The following is a 24,829-nucleotide window of genomic DNA, read 5'->3' as shown; positions in this document are numbered from 1 at the left end:
AATTTTCCATCAGTCACGTCTTTATACGCTGCTACTAAAGTACAAATTCGATTGTATATTAAAATGAGATTCGATCTTCGGATAGTTATGCCAGTGAGGTGTTTGCGAAGCCCAAATTCGTGGCTCGAGCTGGGTGTGTTTGACCTAAATCACTGTGGTACGGTACCACTTAGCTGGCAAATTATAGACTTTATTATAAAGATATTAAGGTCCACCGACGGTCAGTTAGGTGTGTTACTGTACACACCTTAAATGTTCTGTCATTTACTTTATTGACGCCTTTAGAAGGGTAGGTTGTGTTTACGTTTTGATCTTGCTGTCGGTATAGGGTCGTTGTGGTAACCGTAGATCAAGGGTACACACTACATGTGAAACAACGCGAGATTTAGAGAAATAATGATTCGGCCGAGGCTATCTCTGTCTTACGACATGTTTTCGGTTGCCGCTCTCAGTTACCTACTCGTACTTTAGTCTACGCACATTTCGCCGTCCCATACGCGTCTTAGGTCAGGTCTATTCACATGTGGCACTATTGCTGGTTCCTCTGTAGTGTCACTACAGAACGCGTAGACAAATGAGCCCGTTTCAGCCAGTATTTCAGCGGACGGCGAAGGAAGCGCGCGCTGGGCATGGTAGTAGTGTGGGCACTATTGCTGGTTCCTCTGTAGTGGCACTACAGAACGCGTATGAACCCGTTTCAGCAAGTATTTCCGCTGATTGCGAAAGTAGCGCGCGTTGGGCATGGTCGTAGTGTGGGCACTATTGCTGTTTTCTTTTTAGTGTCACTACTGTCACTACAAAATGCGTAGCCAAATGAACCCGTTTTAGCAAGTATTTCAGCGGACTGCGAAGGTAGCGCGCGCTGGGCCTGGCCGTAGTGTGGGCACTATTGCTGGTTCCTCCTCTTCTTTAGTGTCACTAAGAATGGGTAGAGAATTGGTTAGTACCATAATTTTAAAATAATTTAGGTGGTAGGATCAATTCGCACAAATTTTGTGTCACTATCATTTGATATTTAGGCATATTTATTAAATTTGATCTAAAGTTATTCAGGTTGTCCGAATTTATCCCATATAAAAAATTAAAAATAATAATAAATCATCAGTTTTGTGTTATAAGAAAGCATTACTACTTAGGGGTAGTATATGAAGCGGGAATCTCATGCGCAATTATTTTAAAATAAAAATTCATGCAACATTTCGAGAAAATTTAGAAAGTTCCCGTAAAATCTTCTAACAATAGACTTAGGACTGCGTTACGCTGTTGAACCGCTTTATTCGGGTTATACTTAGGTATATTCGTGGTATCGCTGACCTATAAGTACCAATCTGGAAAGTAAATAAACTAAACTACTCGTATTATATATGTACAACAGTAAGCATTACAAGCACTCACCTGGCGAGTTAGGTTAATTTGCTACATGCCGGGCGCGTCACCACCTTGGGACAAATACTACGTTAATAACTTCATTGTATATATTAATAAATAGCTTTGTTCACGATTTCTTTAGGTTTTTCTTTAGTATACGAGGGGTTGGCGGTCAAAACCCGATAAGTAGAGATATTTTTTCATTCAAATTAGAACTGTATGTGACGTGCGTGGAGTTCTTATTTGAATAAAAAATATCTCGACTTATCGGGTTTGACCGCCCACCCCTATGGATGCAAACAGGTCACCAATAGATTTATAATTAAATGTTATCTTTACTTTTACGATGTTTAAGTAATTTGAGTCTAAAGTCCGGGCAAAAATTCTATTTTATCTACATCTCTTGCATGCTTTTGAATGTCAGAGTATAAGGCTAAGGTTTTCGAGTAACATGTCAAGTTGTCAACACCTTGAATATAATTAATAGTAATAGTATTATAGTCGGTATGCGACTTCACAAGAGTGTTAAATAGTAATTAGGTTAGAAGAACAATTAGCGCTGTTTTAATCCAGAATTCTGGGTTAACTGTATATAATATTATCCGTAAAACCATGTACCGTAAAATGGGGTTACTTTGATTAGCGGGGTAACATTGATCATCTATTTTTTGAGGATAGGGAGTAGATTTTTGAACGCGAACTTAAACATTTTATCATGTGGTTGGCATGCTTCGCAGAAATAGATGACGAAAGCGTTCAGAAACTAATACCTTATACCTTATTTAAAAATCGATGATCAATGTAACCCCACGTATCAAGGTAATCCCAGTTTACGGTACTGGATAGCTCAGGTATCGCGTTTTGAAATTATTCCGATAATAAGTATTAAATTTAATTACTTTTTAATTACGTAAGTAGACAAATTATCATTAAACTGTAAACTTTGAAATAGGGAAGAGTATTAAGGAGACGAAAGCTAAACAGCCAAGCTAACTACTAGGAAGGTAATAGATTAAGGATGACTCACGTTAGACCGGGCCGTGTCCGGGCCGGAGCTTCCGGCGCTTACTTTTCTATGACATGACAGATGGTCACATGACAGATGCTTCCCATAGAAAACGATGCGCCGAAAGCTTCGGTCCGGACACGGCCCGGTTTAAGGTGAGTTATCCTTTACTGGTAGCACTATAAAAACGGACTACAGGAATGTAAAGCTTGGAGTATTTTTAAACATGCAAAGTTAAATTTAACATCGCTAGAAATTATTGCACTATTTTAAGTAGGTATTCTGGTAGCAATAGCCGAATCCATTCCTGATTTTCTTTTATTTTACATATGATAACATAGGGATCTAGTTGGAATATGATTTCCGAACTAGATTAGGCTCTTTGGGCAAGATTATTGAGCTAGATTTAATATTAATATTTAATAATTATACAAGGTGTAACAAAAATATTCGGTATCGTGTTCTGATAAGGAAAAAAATGAAGAAATAATATTTTTATAGTAAAAAAATGTTGGCCTTTGTATGGAGAGTTGGCAGACTTGGACGACCTGCACTGCACCAGTGAAAAAATGTTTTTTTCGAGTCAGATTGTTTTACTCTACTTTTTTCTAATCAGAACACGATACCGAATATTGCCTTAAACGGATCCTTAGGACTATTTTTGCCACATCTTGTATGTATCACAGTGATAAGGCCCTGGGCCCCCAGATGGCGCCGGAAGCTGCGTTCTTAAGAAAATTATGCTGTCTTTTTATAAGAACTGCGTTTTTACATACAGCGTAAGTATGGTGTCCAACGAAAGGCCAAGACCTTAGACATCCGCACGCTTCCCCTAAGAGTTAGAGAGAGACAAAACACACCTGATCTTGATAGGCTGTCTCAGCGACAGTTCTGATCCAGAGCTGGAAGGCGAGCGTGTGGATACAAGCCGAGGGGGTCGGGGGGTGCGCGGGGAGCGGGGCGAGCGGCCGCGGGCGAACTCTAGGCGGTAGTTGTCTGAGCGGGGGGAGCCGCTGAACGCTTCTACTTCTTGTGCTGGAAAGAGAACAAGATATTTTGATAGGTATGAAGATTTTAGGACGGGATTTCGATGTATACTCGTATGCAGGCGGGTCTGGATAGACCCGCCTGCCTCCGGAATGGATCCAGCAAATTAGAGACATGGATTCTCCTTTTCTGGATCCATCCACCTCGCCCCCAGCTGATGCTCGTCACGTACGCCATTCTTAATCAGCCGCTCTCTTTCCATCCATCTCTCTTTCTCAGCTGTTGCGCTGTGGCATGCGCGTGCAGGCGTGCTGCTCTGTCTGTGCGCCATTCTTAATCCGACGCTCACTCTCGATCCATCCATCTCTCTCTCTCTCTCAGCAGGTCCTCACCTTGTCTGGCGATGGGCATGCGCGTGTGCGGGCAGACCGACGCCGGAGCCTCCGCCCTCGCGGTACACGCGTGCTGCGCTGTCTGTGCGCCATTCTTAATCAGACGGTCTCTTTCATCCATCTCTCTCTCCCAGCTGGTGCTCACCTTGTCTGGCGATGGGCATGCGCGCGCAGGCGGGCGGGTGCGCGTGCGCGGGCAGACCGACGCCGGAGCCTCCCCAGTCGCGGTACACGCGCGCAGCGCTATCTGTGCGCCATTCTGATAGCTCCACGCAGCGGACCTGAGGACATGAAACTTAATGTTTGATAATTGCTTGAAACTGGGACATTGAACCATTTCACTAATGTATACTACTCCTACACCTTTTAATATCTTATCTTCAAATAGCTTCAAACTGCGAAATCAAACGAGAATCTATCAGCTTTTTGTCACGGTTCACTAAAGGAGTTTAGGATCTGCTCGCCAACCCAAGGCTTGAAACAGGCACTAATTTTACGAAAGCCCAACATCTCTAAGCTGACAGTGAGAAGTTAACCTATACAAAAAAGTAGTTTTTTTTGGGTTTAGGTAGTCCAGTTTCTTTACAATGTTTTCATTTACCAAAGAGCCAACGGCAAATAAACAAATTTGGATGAAGTTTTGAAAAACTAATTGAAAATTGGATTCGAACCCATAAATTTCTTCTATTTGGAAGCATTAACCGCTAGATCTCGGTCCTTCTGGCTGCAGTTTTAATTTTTATTATTTATTATAGTTTAAAATAAGCGGACCCCAGGCTCCCATGAGCCGTGGCAAAAATGCCGGGATAACGCGAGGAAGAAGAAGAAGATTATAGTTTAAAATAAGGCAAGAACTTACTGGTGTGGTGCTTTTGCTTCTGGCACTGATTTCTGAGGACGCGTTGCTATGTCGCTGCCGGTCCCGGGGCCGTTCCGGCGCCGGCGATGCCCGGCATGAGCCGTCGGGCTCATCACGCGCCTGAAATCATCATTATAATATTTAACACCTACGTTTATGTGCAGTAGATCTGTTGCTTCTGCTGCAGAAAGGATGACGACCATGAGCTGGATGATCTCTCTCTCTTTCTAGCTATCTATCCCACATGGTGGTGGGGTCAGCTCTCTTGCTTAATCTTCTCCAGTTCGCCCTGTCCACGACATCGTCCTCGGATAACATGGACTGGCTGGATGATGAAGCCAGAATATCTCCTTACACAGTCGACAGGCAGTCTAGCCAAGATCAGAGTAAACCGTAACGACCTGGCCACGACAATGCGCGACTGGCTTCAGCTAAGGCGAAAACCATAGGTGGGATCGAAAGGTCCGATCGCCGTGTCTCGCTCCAACCTATGGTTGTCGCCTTAACCGAAGCCAGTCGCACAATGTCATGGCCAGGCCGTTAGATAAGGCCAGCGCTTGGCAGATGCTTGGTGGACATCTTTTGGGGGAAAGCCTATGCTCGTCTTAATTTCGTCAGATAAATGTATTAAAAGTAGATATTAAAATTAGTGATGTACCGACTATTGATTTGGCCGACTAGCCGACTAGCCGACTAATCGGCGCTCGAATGGCCGATTAGTCGGCCGACTAGTCGGCTAGTCGGCCAGATCATTAGTTTCGTATAAGTTCAGGTGAAAAACAATTGTTTTGCTCCTTTGGTTGCGCTATTCATCATATTAGCTTGGCTAAAAGGTGTTCTCTACAGGTTCAAAGACCTATCACAAAAATCCTCGTTCAATTTCTGTCTTTAGTTCTTTTATTTTACGATCCTGAGCAGACCGTCAGTACAGCTTGTAGGACGTATTTTCAAGGCTCTATTTCCCGTACGTAGTCGCCAGTTAAGAACCTATCCCCTGTGGTCAGCGTCTTTACGAGCAACGTGCCCTGTCGAAGTCTCTAAATTTTGCAATAACATGAATAGTTCCTCATGGCCAGTCATGGCTCTACCATTAAAAAAAAAACAAAAACTAAATAATAATTTAAAAAAATCGACTTGCACATGAAATTACACGAGAATCAGTTGATATCGACCTGTAGAGGAAAACACCAGCCCACCAACATACGATAACCATCAAACGGTCAATTATTTACATGAACAAAAGGTTTCGTATGCATCCTGAATAGGTATTTTAGTAAAATAAACATAAAACATATGGTATTCTTTCACTAATAAAGTGCCGACTAATCGGCCATTTTTGCCGACTAGTCGCCGACTAATCGCCGACTACAAATGTGGCCGGATAGTCGGCGACTAGTCGGTACATCCCTAATTAAAATCCAGCAGAAGTAGCTGATCTGAAAGGTACAGATGTTCAATTTAATGATGTCAACGCGGTCTTAATATTAGAATCTAAGTTGTGTTCATATCATTATAAATAACTCGGCCGATAAGCTCCTTCTGTTGGGGACCAATTGACGATTCATTTCTAATATCTTACCTTTCCATGGTGTGTGGAGAGTGGCATGCTGGCGGCACCGCTGCTGACCAGCCGCAGCTGCTGCCTGATGTTCGCTTTCTCCCTCGCACGCTTCCTCTGGAACTCCTCCTCGACTCTGGAATGAAACAATCAGGGTAAGAGAAGTTCTTCTTCAAAAAACTTGGATTAGTCTTACACAATATAATAAAAGTTCATTACCCAATGCCTATATCTCCTCAAGAGTTCTGTTGTAGAGCCAGATATGGTCTTCCAAACCAGATGAGGAGAGTCTTTTCAAAAGGGCTTATTTCTCTATGGACACCATACAAAAATAAACCCTTTTGAAAAGACACTCCTCAGATATGGTCATTCGAATCAGATATGGTCCTTCAAACCCAATATGGTCCCTCGAGTCAGATGCGATATATCGAACCAGATATGGTCTTTGGAGCCAGATATGGTCCTCTGAGGCAGATATGGTCTTTCGACCTAAATATAATCCTTGGAACCAAAAATGGTCCTACAAAACTGGATCGAATCTTCTGCAGGCTTTTGGTTTTTCTAATCTGATATTTTTATACGGCCTACCTCCTCATGGCTTTCAGCTCGGTGCGTCTCTGTTGCTCCTTCAGATCTGCTTCCTTGGACAGCTTCTATGACAATCTTCGGTCCTTCGAATCGGATTAAGAGTTTGAACCCTTTAAACTCTCGCGTTTTGTACACATATTTAATTACACAAACGGGTCTACCGCGATATAATTTCATTGTTTTTACCTTTAATTCCGACGTTTCAGCTGAGTTGCACCAGCTGTGGTCACGGAAAGACTGACGTCCCAACAAATGTCAACGGAGATATTAATAAAACACCACTAAACTACCCGAAATTAGTTTATAAAAATGTTCGGGGTAGACAAAGAAACTGGTGCAACTCAGCTGAAACGTCGGAATTAAAGGTAAAAACAATGAAATTATATCGCGGTAGACCCGTTTGTGTAATTAAATATGAGTTTGAACCCTTTCAGATGGATTATGATCGATTCGTCGAGATACGATTCTTCAAACCAGACATGGTTTTTCAAGGATCAAATGCAGGAGTCTAGTTTTACACCGGATAGTTACCTAGATAACCTAGGACCTACCTCCTCATGGCCTCCAGCTCGGTGCGTCTCTGTTGCTCCTTCAGGTCTGCCTCCTTGGACAGCTTTTCTGCCAGTCGTCGCCTTTCCAGCTGCCGAACTGTGGACTGGAAGGTGAAGCGCTTGTTGCGACTGCGGGCGTTACGCTGGAAAGAAAAAAAGAACATTAGATATTATTATTACCTATAGTACTCGTAACATTGGAAATGGAAAGATCTTCCTATTTCCTGGGCGAGCAAAACGTCCGAACAAAAACCGGACAAGTGAGAGTCGGACTCGCTCACCGAGGATTCCGTACTTTTTAGTATTTGTTGTTATAGCGGCAACAGAAATACATCATCTGTGAAAATTTCAACGTCTAGCTATCACGGTTCATGAGATACAGCCTCGTGACAGACAGACGGACAGTGGAGTCTTAGTAATAGGGTCCCGTTTTTACCCTTTGGGTACGGAACCCTAAAAAACATGCTATAGATGCGCCAAGCAATGACGAAGGCAAAATCATCCCTGCCTTTGTATACTTACGCAATTTATTTCCGTGAAAGATAGACTAGTCTAGGGCAACACAATACATTATTATCAAGCCTCATTTTCACACATAACACTTAGCTTATTGCTTCATTTTTGTTAAAATACTATACCACAAGTTGTCTATCACTGCAAGCAAAATCTACATTAGGACGCCTTTCAAACACTCTAGTTTCCTTATCATTATAATTTAAACTTTCCGTAGTTAACATAAAATTCATATTTGGAATTATTGTATCGTCGTTTTAAAGAGTTTTTTCACACATACGTAACACTTAGAATTGCCTCACTCGCGAATAAAACACTGGACCGGCGGTTTGCTATCTCTGCATCGGCTCTCACGCTCTGAATGCTGGCGCACAAAGAAATGTTTGGAGCCACTGGCTTTTGCTTTCATTGTTATCGGATCGTATGTGGGTTGCCTTAATGCGTGCGGCCGCTTGCCCATACAAAGGTTTTCGTGGTTGAAAAGTCGAATTCTAGGAATTGAATAATGAACTTACGTAGTTGCATTCAATTCATATTGTCAGTGTATATACGAGTATTAGAAATGAGTATTTAAAAGTGAAAGTTGTTAAGAAACTTGTTATTTAAGATATCATTTAAAACCCATTAGGTTTTATATTGAATAACTACCTAGCTTGTTTTAAAAACAAGGAATTTTAATTGTATGTATCTACGTAGAGAGGAGATACTTGGTTTCTGGTCCTCCTTTCCTATAATATCTAAGGTAAAAAAATTGTAAATTCATAGGCCTATTCTGACGTTTGCATTCCATCATGTTTAAAAACCTAACTATATGTAAATTTTTGGGTATAATAGTAGAGTTTAATCAAAACCCTGTCAATGGGTTTACCCTGATCGTTTAATACCTATTTGTCAAAAATGATTTGTTTTATACAGGTTTTTATATATCTCCACTCATTTGAATGCATACAGAACGCAATCAAGAAAATCAAGCAAAGATTATAATTATGTATTATGTACATACATACATGAAATTGCACTCTTATGAAACAATCTGCAGCACACCTCGGAATTGGTAAAGCAAAACAGTAGAAAATTCCAGAGTCCGTCTAAGCTATAGTAGACTAGACATAAAAATTCAAAATCGCTCTCCTTCTTGATTCGACTGGCAAATCATATTACTTTTTGGCAACCGGGTTTTTTAAACTAATTAGACCCCGCTGAATCCGAATTTGCCTTTTGCGCTACGATCAATATTTAAAGAGGTATTAAAGGGGGTAAGTTAATTGTAATCAATTTCCAGGTCCCTATTTTTAGGTTTTTATGTTTAGTAGGAAGTTTTATGTTTATTATTTATGTATAAGTTTTTTTTTGCTATGAGTCATACTTTTCTAATTATTAACGAATAAATAAAAACAAGGAAACTTAGAATTTATTATACTAGAGCTTTCCCTCTTTCTTATCTGTTTAAATATTGATCCCTGCGAAAAGTGTACTGAATTTTTTTTGTTCAAAATTTTGTGTAGATTATTATCGTTTCACAACATTTTTTGATATTGGCTACCGTTTATGAGTTATTTACGATAAACTAAAAAAAGGGACCTTAGAAGTGATTATAATTAAATTTCCCGCGTTAATATCTCTTTGAATATTGATCCTAGCGAAAAATTGTACTGAATCTTTCGTGTAGGCAATTTTATGCAGATTACTTATGTAATAGAACATTTTTTGCTATGCGCCGCCGTTTAAGAGTTATTTACGAAAAACTAAAAAAAGGGACCTCTAATGTCAAATAACTCACTTCCGGTCAAGATTTCGATGAAGCAACCGGCAAATTCGGATTCAGCGGGGTCTAATTAGGTTAAAAAACCCGGTTGCCTAAAAGTAATATGATTTGCCAGTCGAAATCGAATTTATGAAAAATAAAACCAGTCTATAGTCTGTATCTTTAGGTATTTAAAAAGAGTAAACAAATTCTGGCTTAAGAAGCCATTTGAGGGTAGATGAAAACATTACATGATCAAATAATGTAGGTTAAAGTCAGGTTATTCAGTGACAAATCCAGGTGGTTTTGTATTTGGTTGGTTAATCAATAAATGTTATAACTACCCGAAAATGTACAAATAATTTGTTTATTTTTATTTAAGTACCCAAAGATACAGAGTACAACTTTGCACAGATTTGCATATAGCAAAGTGGGGGGAGTATCATAATAAACGTCATATTTCAATAGAGATTTGACATTAACGATGACATTGCCATATTTTGTCATTGCAAATGCCATACAAAGTTATCTTGGCCTGTCACTTGTGGCTACGGGCATCATCGCCCACAACTCGACAGGAAGAAAACGCTAAGACAGAATTGTATGGCAGCCGTCTTCAAATCAGCGGAAGCTCAGGTGTGAATCACTGGCAATCGTAATAGCGCACCGCATCGCATTTGATCTGGTTATGAGTAACGGCGAAGATTGCCGAAGTTTTGTAACGTTGTGTCTGTGGGGGCCTAGCCAAGATAAACGTTCACAGAGAAACGAAACGAAATGCCGTCTATATCGTACCTACTAATAAAGAAGAGTGATAGAGAGACAATGTATCTTTCGTTTCGTTTTCTGCAAACGATTGTAATCTTGGCTAGGCCCCCAGGTGTGAATCACTGGTAATGCACCGCATCGCATTTGATCTGGTTATGAGTAACGGCGAAGATTGCCGAAACTGTCTGTAACGTCCTATACCGTAGGAAAAATACTGTTTTGTTGAAATACACAAGAATGAGCAAAATTGCAACGTAGTCGTATCAGGGCGAATTTTTTTAAGGCCTTATAATTAGAGATGCCACGAATATTCGGCAACTATTCGGTATTCGGCCTATTCGGCCACTTTGTCGAATATTCGGTATTCGGCCGAATGTTGCCTACTATTCGGCCGAATACCGAATATCTATTGCACCTACCTAAAAAGAAAAAAATCACAAAAAAATAACCAACAACTAGGTATATTTAAAATGTATTCTTGGAAAGGGCTTAATTACGAAGGCACGTTTTTGAGCATTTGTTGATTAGAAAATATTTTATTTTTATCATGGGTCTGATTTGATTGACTCTAACTACATCAATTAATTATGTTCAACATAAAAGTATATCTAAGCAAACGTTGTGCTTTGTTGGCGAACAGTTTTCGTAATAAATGTTCACATCTCATGCCGAATATTCGGTATTCGGCCGAGAGGGGGGCCGAATATTCGGTATTCGGTATTCGGCCTAATTCACTATTCGGGGCATCTCTACTTATAATGTTAAAGACTCTTTTCACCACACCAGCTGATGGTAAAGGCTCTCTTGACTGTTCAAAAATTGATAAGAAAGTTGCATTTTATTCACATGTGAGGCAAAGTAATCGAATGCGAATTTTGAGTTGTTTTCTTGTGTTTGCTGATAGAATTGACTTTTAAACGATGACTTTGAATGACAAATATTTAATAACATTCATTTTGAATCGATTTGCTTGGATTTTGTTATGATATTTTACAGTTAGTATTCTGTGTTGGTGTGGTGAAAAAAATTGCATTTCACTCGGTGGCAAAATTTGTTTAACCCCCGTGCCTTGAACTTGAAACCCTCGCAACGCTCAAGATCCCATATTTTAATTTTAGAATCTTTTGCTTGCTCGGGTATCAATATTAGCACGAGCGGTTAAACAACAATTTTGCCCCCTTGTAATAACTACTGTTAACTAAATAATATTTAGAAGGTGTTTAATAATAGAAGGTGTTTTCTTTTTAAAAGGTGTAATTTAAATTATATAAAGGATAATAATAATATTGTATGCATTCCACAGTGCCTTAGTGTCTCACTGTAATACTGTGTAATATGTTTGAATAAATAAAATAAAAAAAAATAAAAAAAAATATTAGGTACGTACGTTATCTTCCTAGTTACAAGGTTCTTTTTATGAGTATAAACTAATTTCCTATAGACCAATTAACCTAAAATAAAGGAAATCCTATACTTTAATGGTGATCGAAATCTGCTATCGTAGCGGATATGTATTATATGAGTTTTTGGTTATCAAAGGATGCGATATAACTCGCACGGACGTAATAATGGAAACACTCTTAAGAGGGGGCGGAAAGCCACTTAACGGCCCGATTCGAACATTAAGATACGTCAATTAATAGATCTAGAAACGATCAGGCCTATTCGGATTTCGAGATAATCACAAGATCTTGAGACGATTTAGAGATCAACTAGATCTACATTAGATATCGACTAGATGTGACTTGGATATCTTGGTCATAACTTATCGAAATCGTTCAAGAGGACCTCCAGAATCGCGGAAACGTCAAATTTGACATATCTATATTACAAATATCTTTAAATTATCCGTATCGTAACTTGTTGAAGTCTAGTAGAAATCTAATTCATTTTCCGAATTGAGCCGGATATAGATTAGATATGTCAATGTCAAATCTGACGTTGCTTCAAACAAAAACGTACCTTTTGCCACTGACACATCTAATCCGTTTCTAGATCTATTAATTGACGTATCTTAAAGTTCTAATCGGGCAGTTAGAAGGAAACAAGAGATATGGCGCGCCGCGCGAAACTGGCGACGAAAGATATGGCTGTCGTGCGGGTTTTTACCTTTTATCTAAACATTCTGAAAATATTCCTGTTTAAAATTTTGCTCGTCAGATCCCTCGGCTATATCACTTGCTATTATACTAAAATATGTAATACAGCTCTGCTATGGTAAAGATATATGTTAAATTGATAAAAAAAATAAAATTAGAGTACGACTAAGCTAATATTGCGTCGATTTGAAGCAAAGTGAGGTGTCATAATAAGTCTTATTTTTACCGAAATTTTATATCCATTCATGACATTTCCAAGTGCCATGCAGAGTGCATAGTTAGTTTGGTTTGGTTTTTAAACCTTTAAAGGTTTTTGCTTAGTTTTGAGACTACCCATGCAAACTTGTTAAAATAAAACAATACATACCTATTATAAAACAGAGTCCGCTGCCGCGTCTGTGTGTCTGTATGTTTGCGATAAACTCAAAAACTATTAAACGGATTTTCACGCGGTTTTCACGTATCAATAGAGTGATTCCTGATGAAGGTTTAGGTGTATAATTTGTAAAGGTTTTGTGCAAATAACTTGAACTACCCGTGCGAAGCCAGGGCGGGTCGCTAGTTTAATATAATAACATTATTGCGTTAGCCTCCTCTTAATTGTGTGAAGGATGGTACCAATATTTGCCTGATCATAGGTAGACCTTATGTATTGGGAATAAAGTTCATAATTGTCAGTAACAGTGTGGATGTAATATTATTGTGCGAGTGCATCCTGCGTGATGCAAGCGACCTTTAAGGGTCTATTAATCATGGTGCGGTCATTAGTGTTATCATATTATATCACATTTTGAGTTACAGTCGTTTGTTTTTGAAGTTATTCAATGTTAATAAGATATTCTAAATAATATGTTAGATAATCTAAATAATATCACTGTATCTTATAAAACAAAGCCCCCGCCGCGGCTGTCTGTCTGTGTGTATGTATGTTCGCGATAAACTCAAATACTACTGAACGGATCTTCATGCCGTTTTCACCTATCGATAGAGTGATTCTTGAAGAACGTTTAGGTGTATAATTTGTTAAGGTTCTGTAACCCGTGCGAAGCCGGGGCGGGTCGCTAGTTGTTTATAAACCTGGCTTGGCTGACAAAAATATTTATAGTGAATACTCACAAATAAATAGCCATCTAAATAATCTTGCCATCATCATCATGTACTTTCTATTCTAACTAACAAGATTAAGTCTAGTGTTAAACATTATCAATAACCAAAATCGCAACGCAACCGTTAAAGCGGTATTTAACCGACCGCGGCGAACGTGTTAACCGCTAACTGCGACTATCAGACGTGTGTGCCGTTTTAACTAACTTATTAATGTCGTGACAGTTTTTAACGGGTTTTGGCAATTATGTACGTACGATATGACTTTGTTAACAATATATGACATGAGTACAGTCACCTGCAATAATATGTTACTCTTCTACATAAAATACCAAAAAGATACTTAGTTGATGATCTGTTATATATTTTTTTGGTTTGAATACTTGAATTTTCAATTATTCGAATTTTCTATATAAAAACGATACAGAGTAAATTACATAAATATTGACCCTTTAAACTACTATGCAGACATTTTTGTAAGAAAGTTGGAAGGTCATTTTAGATTTCAGGTTGATTTTAAATATGTACATAATAGTACATGTTTACCTAGTGCTGAAGTGGTCAATCTTTGAAGCGAGGGCGAGTTAAGTACATCTTCAAACTACTAGGAACTGTGTCCTTAAAATATTTAAATAAAATATCGAATTTTGTTTCGAAGTCTGCTTCAAGACAGTTCAGCAGTTAGGCAACGCGCAAATACTCTGCTTACACAGCTGTGCGTCGATATACTTTATGAACAAACACCTTTAAAAACAACCAAATATAAACCTTAATATCACTACTTAAGAGTCAATAACTGATTGTGTTCTAAATAAGCAAATAGGACCTCTATTATAAGCAGTTTAAGGTCCAAAATAAAGGTCACAAGAAGACGTGTGTAGCATAAATATTGGTTATGTACTTGGCATAGTTTCGTTCGTGCGCGTTTTTAGGAACTACTATGAAAAATATTGGAATGTTAAGTGGCAAAATTGTACATGATTTGAGTGTTAAACTATTTTGCATATAGTAATAGATGGGTACATTTGTTTTGGTATGTTATCTTTGAGACGAAGTTAGAATAATGATCGGACATTAATAAAGCTTTAATGTTTATTTCATTATGTGCTAGGTGTCAAATGTTTTCGCTCACACGTTTAAATATACCACCCGAATTACTAAGGATCAAAAGGATGAAGGAAATGGCGAATTAGTGGGTTTAAAAGTTAATTTAATCTTTACATCAGTAATTTCAAATTAATGCTATCAATGCTCTTTTTGTATTTTTCATTAGAGATAGAGTTTCAATATCCAAGTTGCCAATTTATTTTGTTATCTTATATGTATACATTTTCAGCAAACGACATGACAAACGTAACAATATTTCCAGTAGGTATACAACAGCAAGGACACTCCTGCGCACAATGGGATGTCAACGCCATGGCTGTTTTGAATAACTATTTCTAATGAATTATTTTATTTATAGCAGGATAATTGTTCTGTTTATTTCAGTCTTGAGTTGTTTTTGTGTAGGTACGCTCTGGTACGAGATATTAGGTTATCTCGAAGCAAATCTTGAAGAAGAGTAGGCAAGTGTTAGAGTAATTAAGTAATTGATATTTTACTTTATTGTTTTTTATTGTTATTGTATTACTTGTATAATTCGTATTTTATTTTACCAATAAAAATCTGTACTCTGTATTCGTATTAACCTTTTAACCGCCGCGCCGCAGACTGCATGATATATAAGATATACAATATCGGGTTCATTTCGCCGCAGTCTAATAACTAAATAAGACAAAACTTCGTGTAACTTCGTACCGCTGACGACAGGAGCACGCTCGATGAAAAATTCTATGGCGGTCAAAAGGTTAATACCATTAATATGTGAATTATTAAGTAGCTGCCTAGTTGATACCTAGAATGTGCGTTTATTACTGTATGTGCGCTTGGCGTAACAAACAACATTTTAAATACTTCATCGTCTTTTGTTCACTTTCACAACGGTTGGCCAAGCTTCAGCCGTTCCAGTATGTTTGTTACTTTGTCTACGCTACAAGGTGATGTCACATGATTTGTCACGGGTATCAAGTTACAATATACTTATTATTTTTAGCCTTGAAATATTTACAGGATTGTTACGATAACTGCTTTGTACTCCTAAACCTCCCGTGAGTCATATCAGACAGGTATCAGTCGCAAAAACTGAAACATCGTGAGGAAACCGGACTAATCCCAATAAGGCCTTGTTTCCCCTCTGGGTTGGAAGGTCAGAGGCAGTCGCTTTCGTAAAAAACTAGTGCCTACGTCAATTCTTGGGATTAGTTGTCAGGCGGACCCCAGGCTCCCTTGAGCCGTGGCAAAATGCCGGCGGGATAACGCGAGGAAGAAGATCGGTCGCAAAAACTGGCGAGATGGGAAGTAGCGCACAGGACCGAGAAAAGTGGCGCTGCTGTCTTGTGTCGTAGGCCAAGACTCAGTTTGGGCTACTGAGCCAACGGAGTAAATTTAGTAGGTAAGTTTCAAACAATATAGACAGCATATTACTTCGTCTAATTTTTACACTTCTTCCGCTACAGCTAAAACAATATAAGCAAACCGTAGAATCACGTTACCGTCCACACGTGCATCTCGATAAGGCACGCGAATCTCGGGCCAGGATGCTGCGTGAGATACGGGGCCATTACGTTGAAGGGCCACCTGCCCTTCAACGTATTAGTGCTACGGAGTTTAGGAGCACAATGGGTATGGCAGGTAAGTTTTAAAAGGTTTTTGAACTACTTGTTACGGCCCGATTCGAATCTTAAGATGCGTCAAATATTACGTCTAGATACGATATGGATTAGATATGTCAGTGGCAAAAGTGACAATTTTAAAACTGGAGAAACTTTAAAATTCTGGACCTTGAGAAAATTCTTCACCATTAACGAATTATTGGTTATTATTAAGATTTATGAAACGGAATAGAATAAAAACTGTAAGTTAGCGAAAATCTCGTTAGTAATAAGTGTTATAATTATATTATTCACCAAACTGAGCGGTATAGAGTCAGAGGTCCCATTCCACTCTTCAGAATAACAGCTAAGATGTGCTTCTTTTCTCATAAATGAATACGAGAGGTTAGACATGACAGCCAACAGCCAGCCATGTCACAACCAGGGGCCATTATCCTGAGGATTAATAAATTGTTATAATCAAAAAAAAAACAGGGGCCCATTTCTCGAATATTATTAGACTAATATTATTAGTGTGTTGCCATGGTAACTCACACGATTTGACAGTTCGTGGACTAATAATATTAGTCTAATACCGTTCGAGAAATGGACCTTAGTAATCTTGACAAATAGGTTGGACATGCCAGTTTAAATCAGTACGGTTAGGCATACTCAAGTGTTTTTATGATAAACGTTTACAAAACAATCTCAATGGACCAGTTTAATTCCAAATATTGGTAGTAAAAAGTAAATATTATCGTTTTCTCTTTGATTTGGAACCAAACTCGACGATTTGTGTCGCGGTGGTCGAGACAAGACAAACATTACGGTATGTGGACAAAGATTGGATTTGTTTTTAAGTCAAAATTCAACCTTTATATTAATTTATTAAGATTCTTTGGAAATAGGTAAATTTGCAGTACCTAATAATTATTATTATTTAATTATCATAATAATACAAAAATGTTATTGTAGGTACACTACATACTTTAAAATTGGAATAAAAAAAATAAGTTTTGAAAGAAAGAAGCACCCGTCAACCTGTTTTTAAGCAAAGTTGGCGTAGGTAAAACACCAAACGGAAAATAACAAGATCAATAATTAATATTATTTAACAAAAAATTCTAGTTTTTTAAACTTGTTATTATAAAACAACAATTAAAATCACGATAAAAACAATCATCAACGTTAGAATAAGCACGCTTATCGATATATCAGAGTCAGAAAGCGCGGGAAATCGTTAAAACTAATAATTTTAACCAAAGACAACTTGTTTTTAGGTTTTTCGGCCATACTGTTTCCAAAGTAAAAAATAACAGACATAAAATATACTTGTTGCCACATTTCTTTATAAATTGTATTCCACACATGCCAGATAAGTGCGAAAGCTGAGTGTGCATCGAATATAAATTTCATCCAGATTATCTGGAACCCTGATTTATAGGTATTTCCACAAACGATAAGTCTACACACTTTGGCTGATATCGGCACCAATCCGTAATGTCTTAATGAGGCACATTTCACCTATTTAATTAGCATAGTAAAATGTTACAGCGTCTATTAAAGATATATTTCCAACGATAAATTACCCAATTGATAAATTTCATCATGATAGCGCGACAAAATTAACTTAGCCGCAAGTAGAGATGGGTAGGGGTGAGTAAATACTGAGTATTTACTCAAAGCACTCGATAAATACCCGTATTTAGTCATTTAGGTGGGTAAAAACGATTGGTTATAAAATATTCAAAAAGTGACATTTAAGAACAAAATTGTCTTTTATTGAAGAGTGCTAACGTGTATTAACAATATCTATAAAATAAAAAGCATATAGGACGCTTAATTTAGGAAAAAAAGGTAATTATTAGTGAGAGGCAAATTGTGATAATGCATAGTTAACAATTTTGTTTTAAATAAGAAGGTATTTACTTTAAAAATATGATACTTAAATTCTATCGATGTTGTAGATAACTGCATGTTGCGCAAAAGTGCGTGTTTACGCGGCACTTACGACCTTTTATTAAGGGTTTTTAAAAGAAAACTCAAAAATGGCTCAACCGATGATGTTCAAAATATTGTTTTTTGTACTCTATTAAGGATGACTCACGTTAGACCGGGCCGTGTCCGACCCGGAGCTTTCGGCGCATCGTTTTCTATGGAAAGCATCACGTGATCGCCTGTCATGTCATAGAAAAGTAAGCGCCGGAAGCTCCGGGTCGGACACGGCCCGGTCTAACGTGAGTCATCCTTTATACGGCTAATCTCCCGATATGTTTTCATATTTTTTCTGAACTTTGGTTCTAAAGTTATAGAGAGATAAAAATTATTTTGGCCTTTCGAAACGGTTTTTTTCCAAAAATATTTAATACATATATCCAAAAATGTTCTTAGAAACATATCAGTTATTTTTAAAGACCCATTTTATGATGTGCAACACGTTGGTGGTTTATGAAATTTTTTTTGTGACAATTAGTTACATGTATGGAGTGCCCCCCTTAAAAATACATTTCTTACAATTTTGAGTACTTAATCCAGTAGCGGCTTACAAAATACACCTATATTTCAAATTTATATGGCCCTTTCAGCACTCTAAATAGTTTATACCCACCAATTTGGGTATAAACGAGTAAATACGGGTATATTGAGTAAATACTGAGTATTTACTCGGTATTTACCCGTGAGTATTTACTCACTACCCATTTCTAGCCGCAATACACATATAGAGGCCAATTCGAGTTTGTAGTTATTCGATCTGTTACTGATCTATAACTTTCAAAAGTGACGTTTCGTCATGTTGGAAACAGATCTAATAACTAAAACTCGAATTGGCCTGATAAAGGCCATATAGGGAGCGTGCATGAACTATAGGGGGCAGCATAGGTGCCGTTAGATTTTTGGCGCGAGGCGTAAATGTTTTGACGTAGACGTTTATGCTTCCGATGTAGGTATATAGCCCACAAGATGGCAGAGCCTACTATGCACAAGAAAACGTACCGACGAGAACGGTAGATGGTAGCATTTGCTTTGGCAAGGTACATGTGCACATATGTTTTCGATTTAGGCCACAAGATGGCAGACCCTCCAACGCGCACGGGCCCTATAAAATGGTCAGTTCATATCATAAATCGTTGTTATCATACGCGTAGACAAGAAGTTTATTGAGTTTGATGTTCATTTTAATTCCGTTCGTATAGTTTATAAAGTTCTATTGAACAGCAAAGCTTTAATCTTATCATTTTAGAACCTTATGGCTTGGAAATAAGATTAATAACTAGTCAGTTATTTTATTAGTGCGCACGATTGGAAAATGAATAATTTAACGGTAGATTTCGAAATTTGGCGGCGCTTCTGTAATGAATCGTTTATCAATACATTGTGAAGTGGAGTTTAATTTATTTAAATGTCAGAAAGAAGTTTTATTATTATGCATGGTGCAATCATTTAAATTAGTTATGTTAATAATTTGGCCTAGAGTCAAATGATGCGGAAAATTAATTTAGATATAAAAATAATACTCGAATGAATAGTTACACATTGTAATTTCTGAAGGCCGATATACATTTAGAAATTGATGTTTTGATCTCGTTTTGATCATAGTTTTGATATTGTTAGATATTTTAGTATTTTCTAATCAATAAGGTTGTAATAGTATTCGGTTTGTTATTCTTTAAAAATCAAGGATGTTTGTTCAATGCTCCCACATGATTATATTAATTATCACTACTTAACACTTCGGACTACTAACGTACGAGTATACATACGTTATAAGAACCTACTAAATTATCGACGTGAGAAGATACAGTGAGATTTAAGGCTTCGTCACACAGGCGCGTCGGGCGGGGCGTGAGCGGGGGGCGTCGCTTTTACATATAAAACGCTCACGCCCCGCCCGGAAAACGCGCCAGTGTGACGGAACCTTTAGGGTTTTGTCACAGAATAGGTTATAGTACTACCGTACAGAAAGGACACTTCCTACAACACCGAACTTTGACAAAGATTCAGGGTCGAATCATGATATCCCTTTCTAACTTATGGCACTATCCCTTTCGACTATTTAGGGTTGTCAAAATTCCAGTCATTATCTTATCTGTGGTCGTGCACGCAAAGGGACGTCAAGTTGTGTCAACCTTAATAATTGCTCGGAGCAATGCTGAGCCGAACGGAGCCGAGTTTGCCCGAAGTCAGGAGTGTCTCCCCACTGGTTTCGTAGCCAAAATGGTAAAAACGCAACCATCCCGCCCGTCTTTCTGTCTGTATCATTTGATAAGTCCTTAGGAACAATTTTAAGATTTCTAAATAAGTTTTTTTAATCAAGAACCTTAGTTTGTAAATATTTTAGAAATTAATCGCTTCAAAAGTAAAAAAAAGTGTGTCCTTTGAACCGGGCGTACAAAAAAAAAATACAGGTTAGTGAAAAAGAAAGCTAAGAATATTGTCCCTTTAAGGTTTTTGGGACACATTTATTAAAAGTAAATATGTTCAATGGTTCATTAAATGAAAAAATCATGTACCCCGAGGCCCTTTTAAGTTTTAACACTAATACATTGCGCAAGATTTATAAATAGTCAAGATGCTTCAAGTCCCATTATAATAAAAATATTGCTCCAAAGCCAAAGGTATTAAAATAATTTCGCTTAGGGAAAATTGACCTTATGACGGCGATCACTGGATGCGATTCGCACGTCGCCCCGATGTATGAGCGAGACAACGCTATGCGCGTATTATAACGCCATCCCGGTCGCACATGCGTGACGACGGGCAAATCGCATCCAGCGTGGTAACAGTCTTAGATGTAAGCGGTTTACACACTAAGGTCGTTTTTCCCTCCGCAGAAAACGGTGTGTTAGTAGCGACTTAAGATCTTTTAGTAGCGAGTGAAGATCACGGTGTTAACTATGAAATCATAGCAAATACTTATGTAATGGTGTCTGTGTTCGTTTGAGAGGTCTGTTTATTTATTTAACGAATATGTGGTGTTATGTTAAGTTATTTGCACGTAGAGTTAGTGGTTACGATAATAATAGTATATAATTATGTTGTAATTTAGTATAGTTTGAAGTGCTTATTTCGCGTCCATCTTCTATTATTTTTTGAGACATGAATAACATTATCATGGACTATGAAATCATCAAGGAAAATATTGGAAATAAGAAGCACCATTGGACTTATCAACAGTAGTATCAATGGTATAATGTTACTGTTAAAATTTTAAATAATATTTGAACTCAAACTTCTTAATTCTCAGAATTCAGAAAGTTTATTTGCCATACAATATACTGGCCATATTCATCTAGTATCAATATTTCCAACCGCTTAGTCGCTTCCAACCGGCACGTATGGAGGTCCAAGGGGGAGGCCTATGTTCAGCAGTGGACGTCTTATGGCTGAGATGATGATGATGATGATGATCATTATTTGTAATTGTTACAAATACTACTACATGGTTTTAGAAATTAACATGGATCAAAATCAAAGGATAGAGCAGTTGCTCCGGCTTGATCACAAACTTAGGTCTAAAAGTTTTTCACACCAATTCCGCCGTAAAGGGGCCCACTGATTAACAGTCCACCGGACGGTATCGGCCTGTCAGTTATTCGGAGCTGTCAAAATTTTGTTCTAACTGACACGCCGATACCGTCCGGCGGACTGTTAATCAGTGGGCCCCTTAAAACAATTGCTAAAATTTTCCATCAGCGGAATACACTTAGCGCCACTTGCACCATTCCACTAACCCGGGATTAAGCGGTTAAACCGTTAACCCAGTGTCAAATTGTACTGGTAACCATGGTAACTCCAGGTTTAACCGGTTAACCGGGGTTAATGGGATGGTGCAAGTGCGCCTTAGAAGTTCGCAGTGTTTATTTTCTTACACAATTATTAAATAATGTGTTCGTGCTCGCCAAGAACCAGTTTTTATTACCATTTACTTATTAACTAACAGAATCCGAATCAGTATTCTTCGCAATGCGGATTCTTATGATCTTTGTTCGTAGGCAACGTATGTAAAACGGTAATTTTATGCAGTTGGTTGGCAGAAGGTTACTGTGAGATGTGACTGATTTAAATAATCTTTTAAATATTGCGTGGTTTTGTGTAAATTTTTACAGGCCTATTCGGATTTCGAGATAATCACAAGATCTTTAGACGATTTAGAGATCAACTAGATCTACATTAGATATCGACTAGATGTGACTCGGATATCTAAGTCATAACTTGTCGAAATCGTTCAAGAGGACCTCCAGAATCGCGGAAACGTCAAATTTGACATATCTATCTTACAAATATCTTTAAATTATCCGTATCGTAACTCTAGTAGAAATCTAATTGATTTTCCGAATCGAGCCGTTAGAGATTAGTCTCGTTAAAGGGGTAAAACATTCAACCACGTTTTCATTTTCACCCACTACTTTTAAGTGGTTGAATTTAAAAGAGAAGATATGGCCACCTAATTAAATGTAAAACACTGTTTTGTATGACCTTTCGCAAAAAATGCAGAAAAACTAAAATGCGTCATCAGTGTCATCACATCAAATGTTTGTGTCATTATGGGATAAAAACTCCGTTTGATTTGGGTCATCAGTAGGTAGGTATTGTAAGAAATTATTCAGTATCATATGAAGATTAAAAAGTATTCTGGTCCTGTTAGGCCCACTTGTACCATCCCACTAACCCGGGGTTAACCGGTTAAACCTTGAGTTACCATGGTTACCAGTAAAATATGACTCTGGGTTAACGGGTTAACCCCGGGTTAGTGGGATGGTGCAAGTGGTGGTTAGATACATAGGGCGATTATGTTTTGTCTCTCAGAAGAGAAGAAAATCTAACAAACTAAGTATGTAACTATTATATACTCTGTCAAGCCATTTTTGTCAGTAGCAAATTTTTTAAATTTGCTGCTCTTTTCCGAGTTATCTTCCCATAGAAAATATGAATTTCGCGCCTTTTTCTACTGACAAACTTGTTTGACCGTCAATAATATGCTTATTGTTAAATGTTCAACCTAAAAGTTGGCAATGTCAAAAATATTTCCAGTTCATGGCAAAGTTTTCGACTACCTACTATAGTTAGTATAGTTTTACCATGGCTTGGTAGAATCTAATGTTATTTTAATTGGTCATTGTTCAAGTTTAATTGTTATCCCCACGTACTTAGATAACAATATTATATCACTACAAATAATATCCCGGACATTAGGACAAGGTTAATCACTTGTCTGACCTATGATCATGGCAGGACTGTTGACTATATTTTATAGATATGATCGTTTTACAGGGGACATGAAAAATGTAGATACCTCTGACAAATTAGCGTTTTTTGATTCTGTTAATAACTAAATACCCTTAACGAATTGAGTCAGTTTTGTCATCATAAAGAAAAATATATTTATCTTGCTAGAAAACAAAACACTTCTATTTTCAATTGCAACAAAAAGGCGCAATAAACAAATTATCCGTAGAAGAACTACCCGCGCTCACATTTTTCTAATAATCGCGTTTTTGAAATGCTTGTCCTGATTGGAAATATTTCTTACTATTTTTTCAACCCTTTAGTAACTCTTACGAGTCAATATTAATACAACATATTTTGAATTCAGTACTTCATTTTATGACACGTGTTTTGTGTCAGCCTGTACTAATGTCATGGGAGTGCACATTGTACATCAGATGCGCCGATGACGTCACAGTGCAAGGACGACCGGCGTACGCGCAGGACTAAGTACTAAGTTCTATGTCGCCTTTGATAATTATGACGACCTAGATTTTTGACAAACACTGTATAGCTTGTTGTTTTCATTTTATTATTTAGTTCATTCATATATCCTCATCATAAACATAGTATTTAATTAGGTTAGAATACTAAATAATAGCATAAATACCTAAAACATTCTTTAAAATAAAAAATAGAAAATATTAGTTATAAGTAGTTTATAAATAAAATAAGTTACTTGCTTATGTATAAGATTTCCTATAATTAACAACAAGACTGTTTAGTTATGGAGGAGCGGGGCATCCTGATACAGGTTCACTCACCTAAAAGGAAGTCCCAACCACTGATGGCAATTTGTATAAGTTTAATAAGGAAATAAATCATTTTTCATTTTCATTTTTTTTCATTTCAGTTCATCTTCAAGAAGTTATAACAATAAATACAGGTCATACAGGTGCAATAATTTATATACCTATTACTGTTACAGTAGGTATCTCCGTTTACATTTTACTTTTGGAATAGTTGTAGGTATATATTTTTAGGCAAAGTCTCAATTGTTTTTCGATCTCAGATTTTCGCGGATAAATTTATTTCAGATTTATTGGTAAAAAAACCTTAAAGTACTCGTTTTTATTCATACTTATGAATTTAGGTCGTAAATAGGTAGGAACTCGAAAGTGTACATAGTGATATTTCCAAATGAGATATAATGTGTCCTTAAGCATAGGGTATTATATTTAAAATAAATTATTTTACACTATGCATGAAATAAAGCATCAGATGATTAATAGAAAAACGTAGACAGCAGTTATTTTCAGACAATTTTTTTATTTTTAAACCCGTATATAACTATAAAGAGTAGGTAATTTGATTGTGACGACACATGCTAGTG

The 24,829-nt window shown here is 37.5% G+C and overlaps 1 protein-coding gene across 1 annotated transcript in view; it reads right to left on the bottom strand.

Moving 5' to 3' along the window:
* Nucleotides 1-786: 786 nt before the first annotated feature.
* LOC134790222 (uncharacterized) overlaps nt 787-24,829 on the bottom strand; it is a 134,751-nt gene continuing 110,708 nt past the window's right edge. The window contains exons 14-19 of the mRNA XM_063761056.1: nt 7,310-7,452; nt 6,192-6,306; nt 4,613-4,732; nt 3,899-4,034; nt 3,235-3,409; nt 787-918 (exon numbers count right to left, since the gene is read on the bottom strand). Of these exons, the coding sequence (XP_063617126.1) occupies nt 837-918; nt 3,235-3,409; nt 3,899-4,034; nt 4,613-4,732; nt 6,192-6,306; nt 7,310-7,452 (771 nt within the window). The 3' untranslated portion in view covers nt 787-836. The remainder of the gene's footprint in view (nt 919-3,234; nt 3,410-3,898; nt 4,035-4,612; nt 4,733-6,191; nt 6,307-7,309; nt 7,453-24,829) is intronic.

Source organism: Cydia splendana, chromosome 4 (genome assembly GCF_910591565.1).
Source record: "Cydia splendana chromosome 4, ilCydSple1.2, whole genome shotgun sequence".
NCBI classification, from domain to species: domain Eukaryota; kingdom Metazoa; phylum Arthropoda; class Insecta; order Lepidoptera; family Tortricidae; genus Cydia; species Cydia splendana.
Note: the sequence above shows the minus strand (reverse complement) of the source record. Positions and strands in the feature narration are given on the sequence as shown.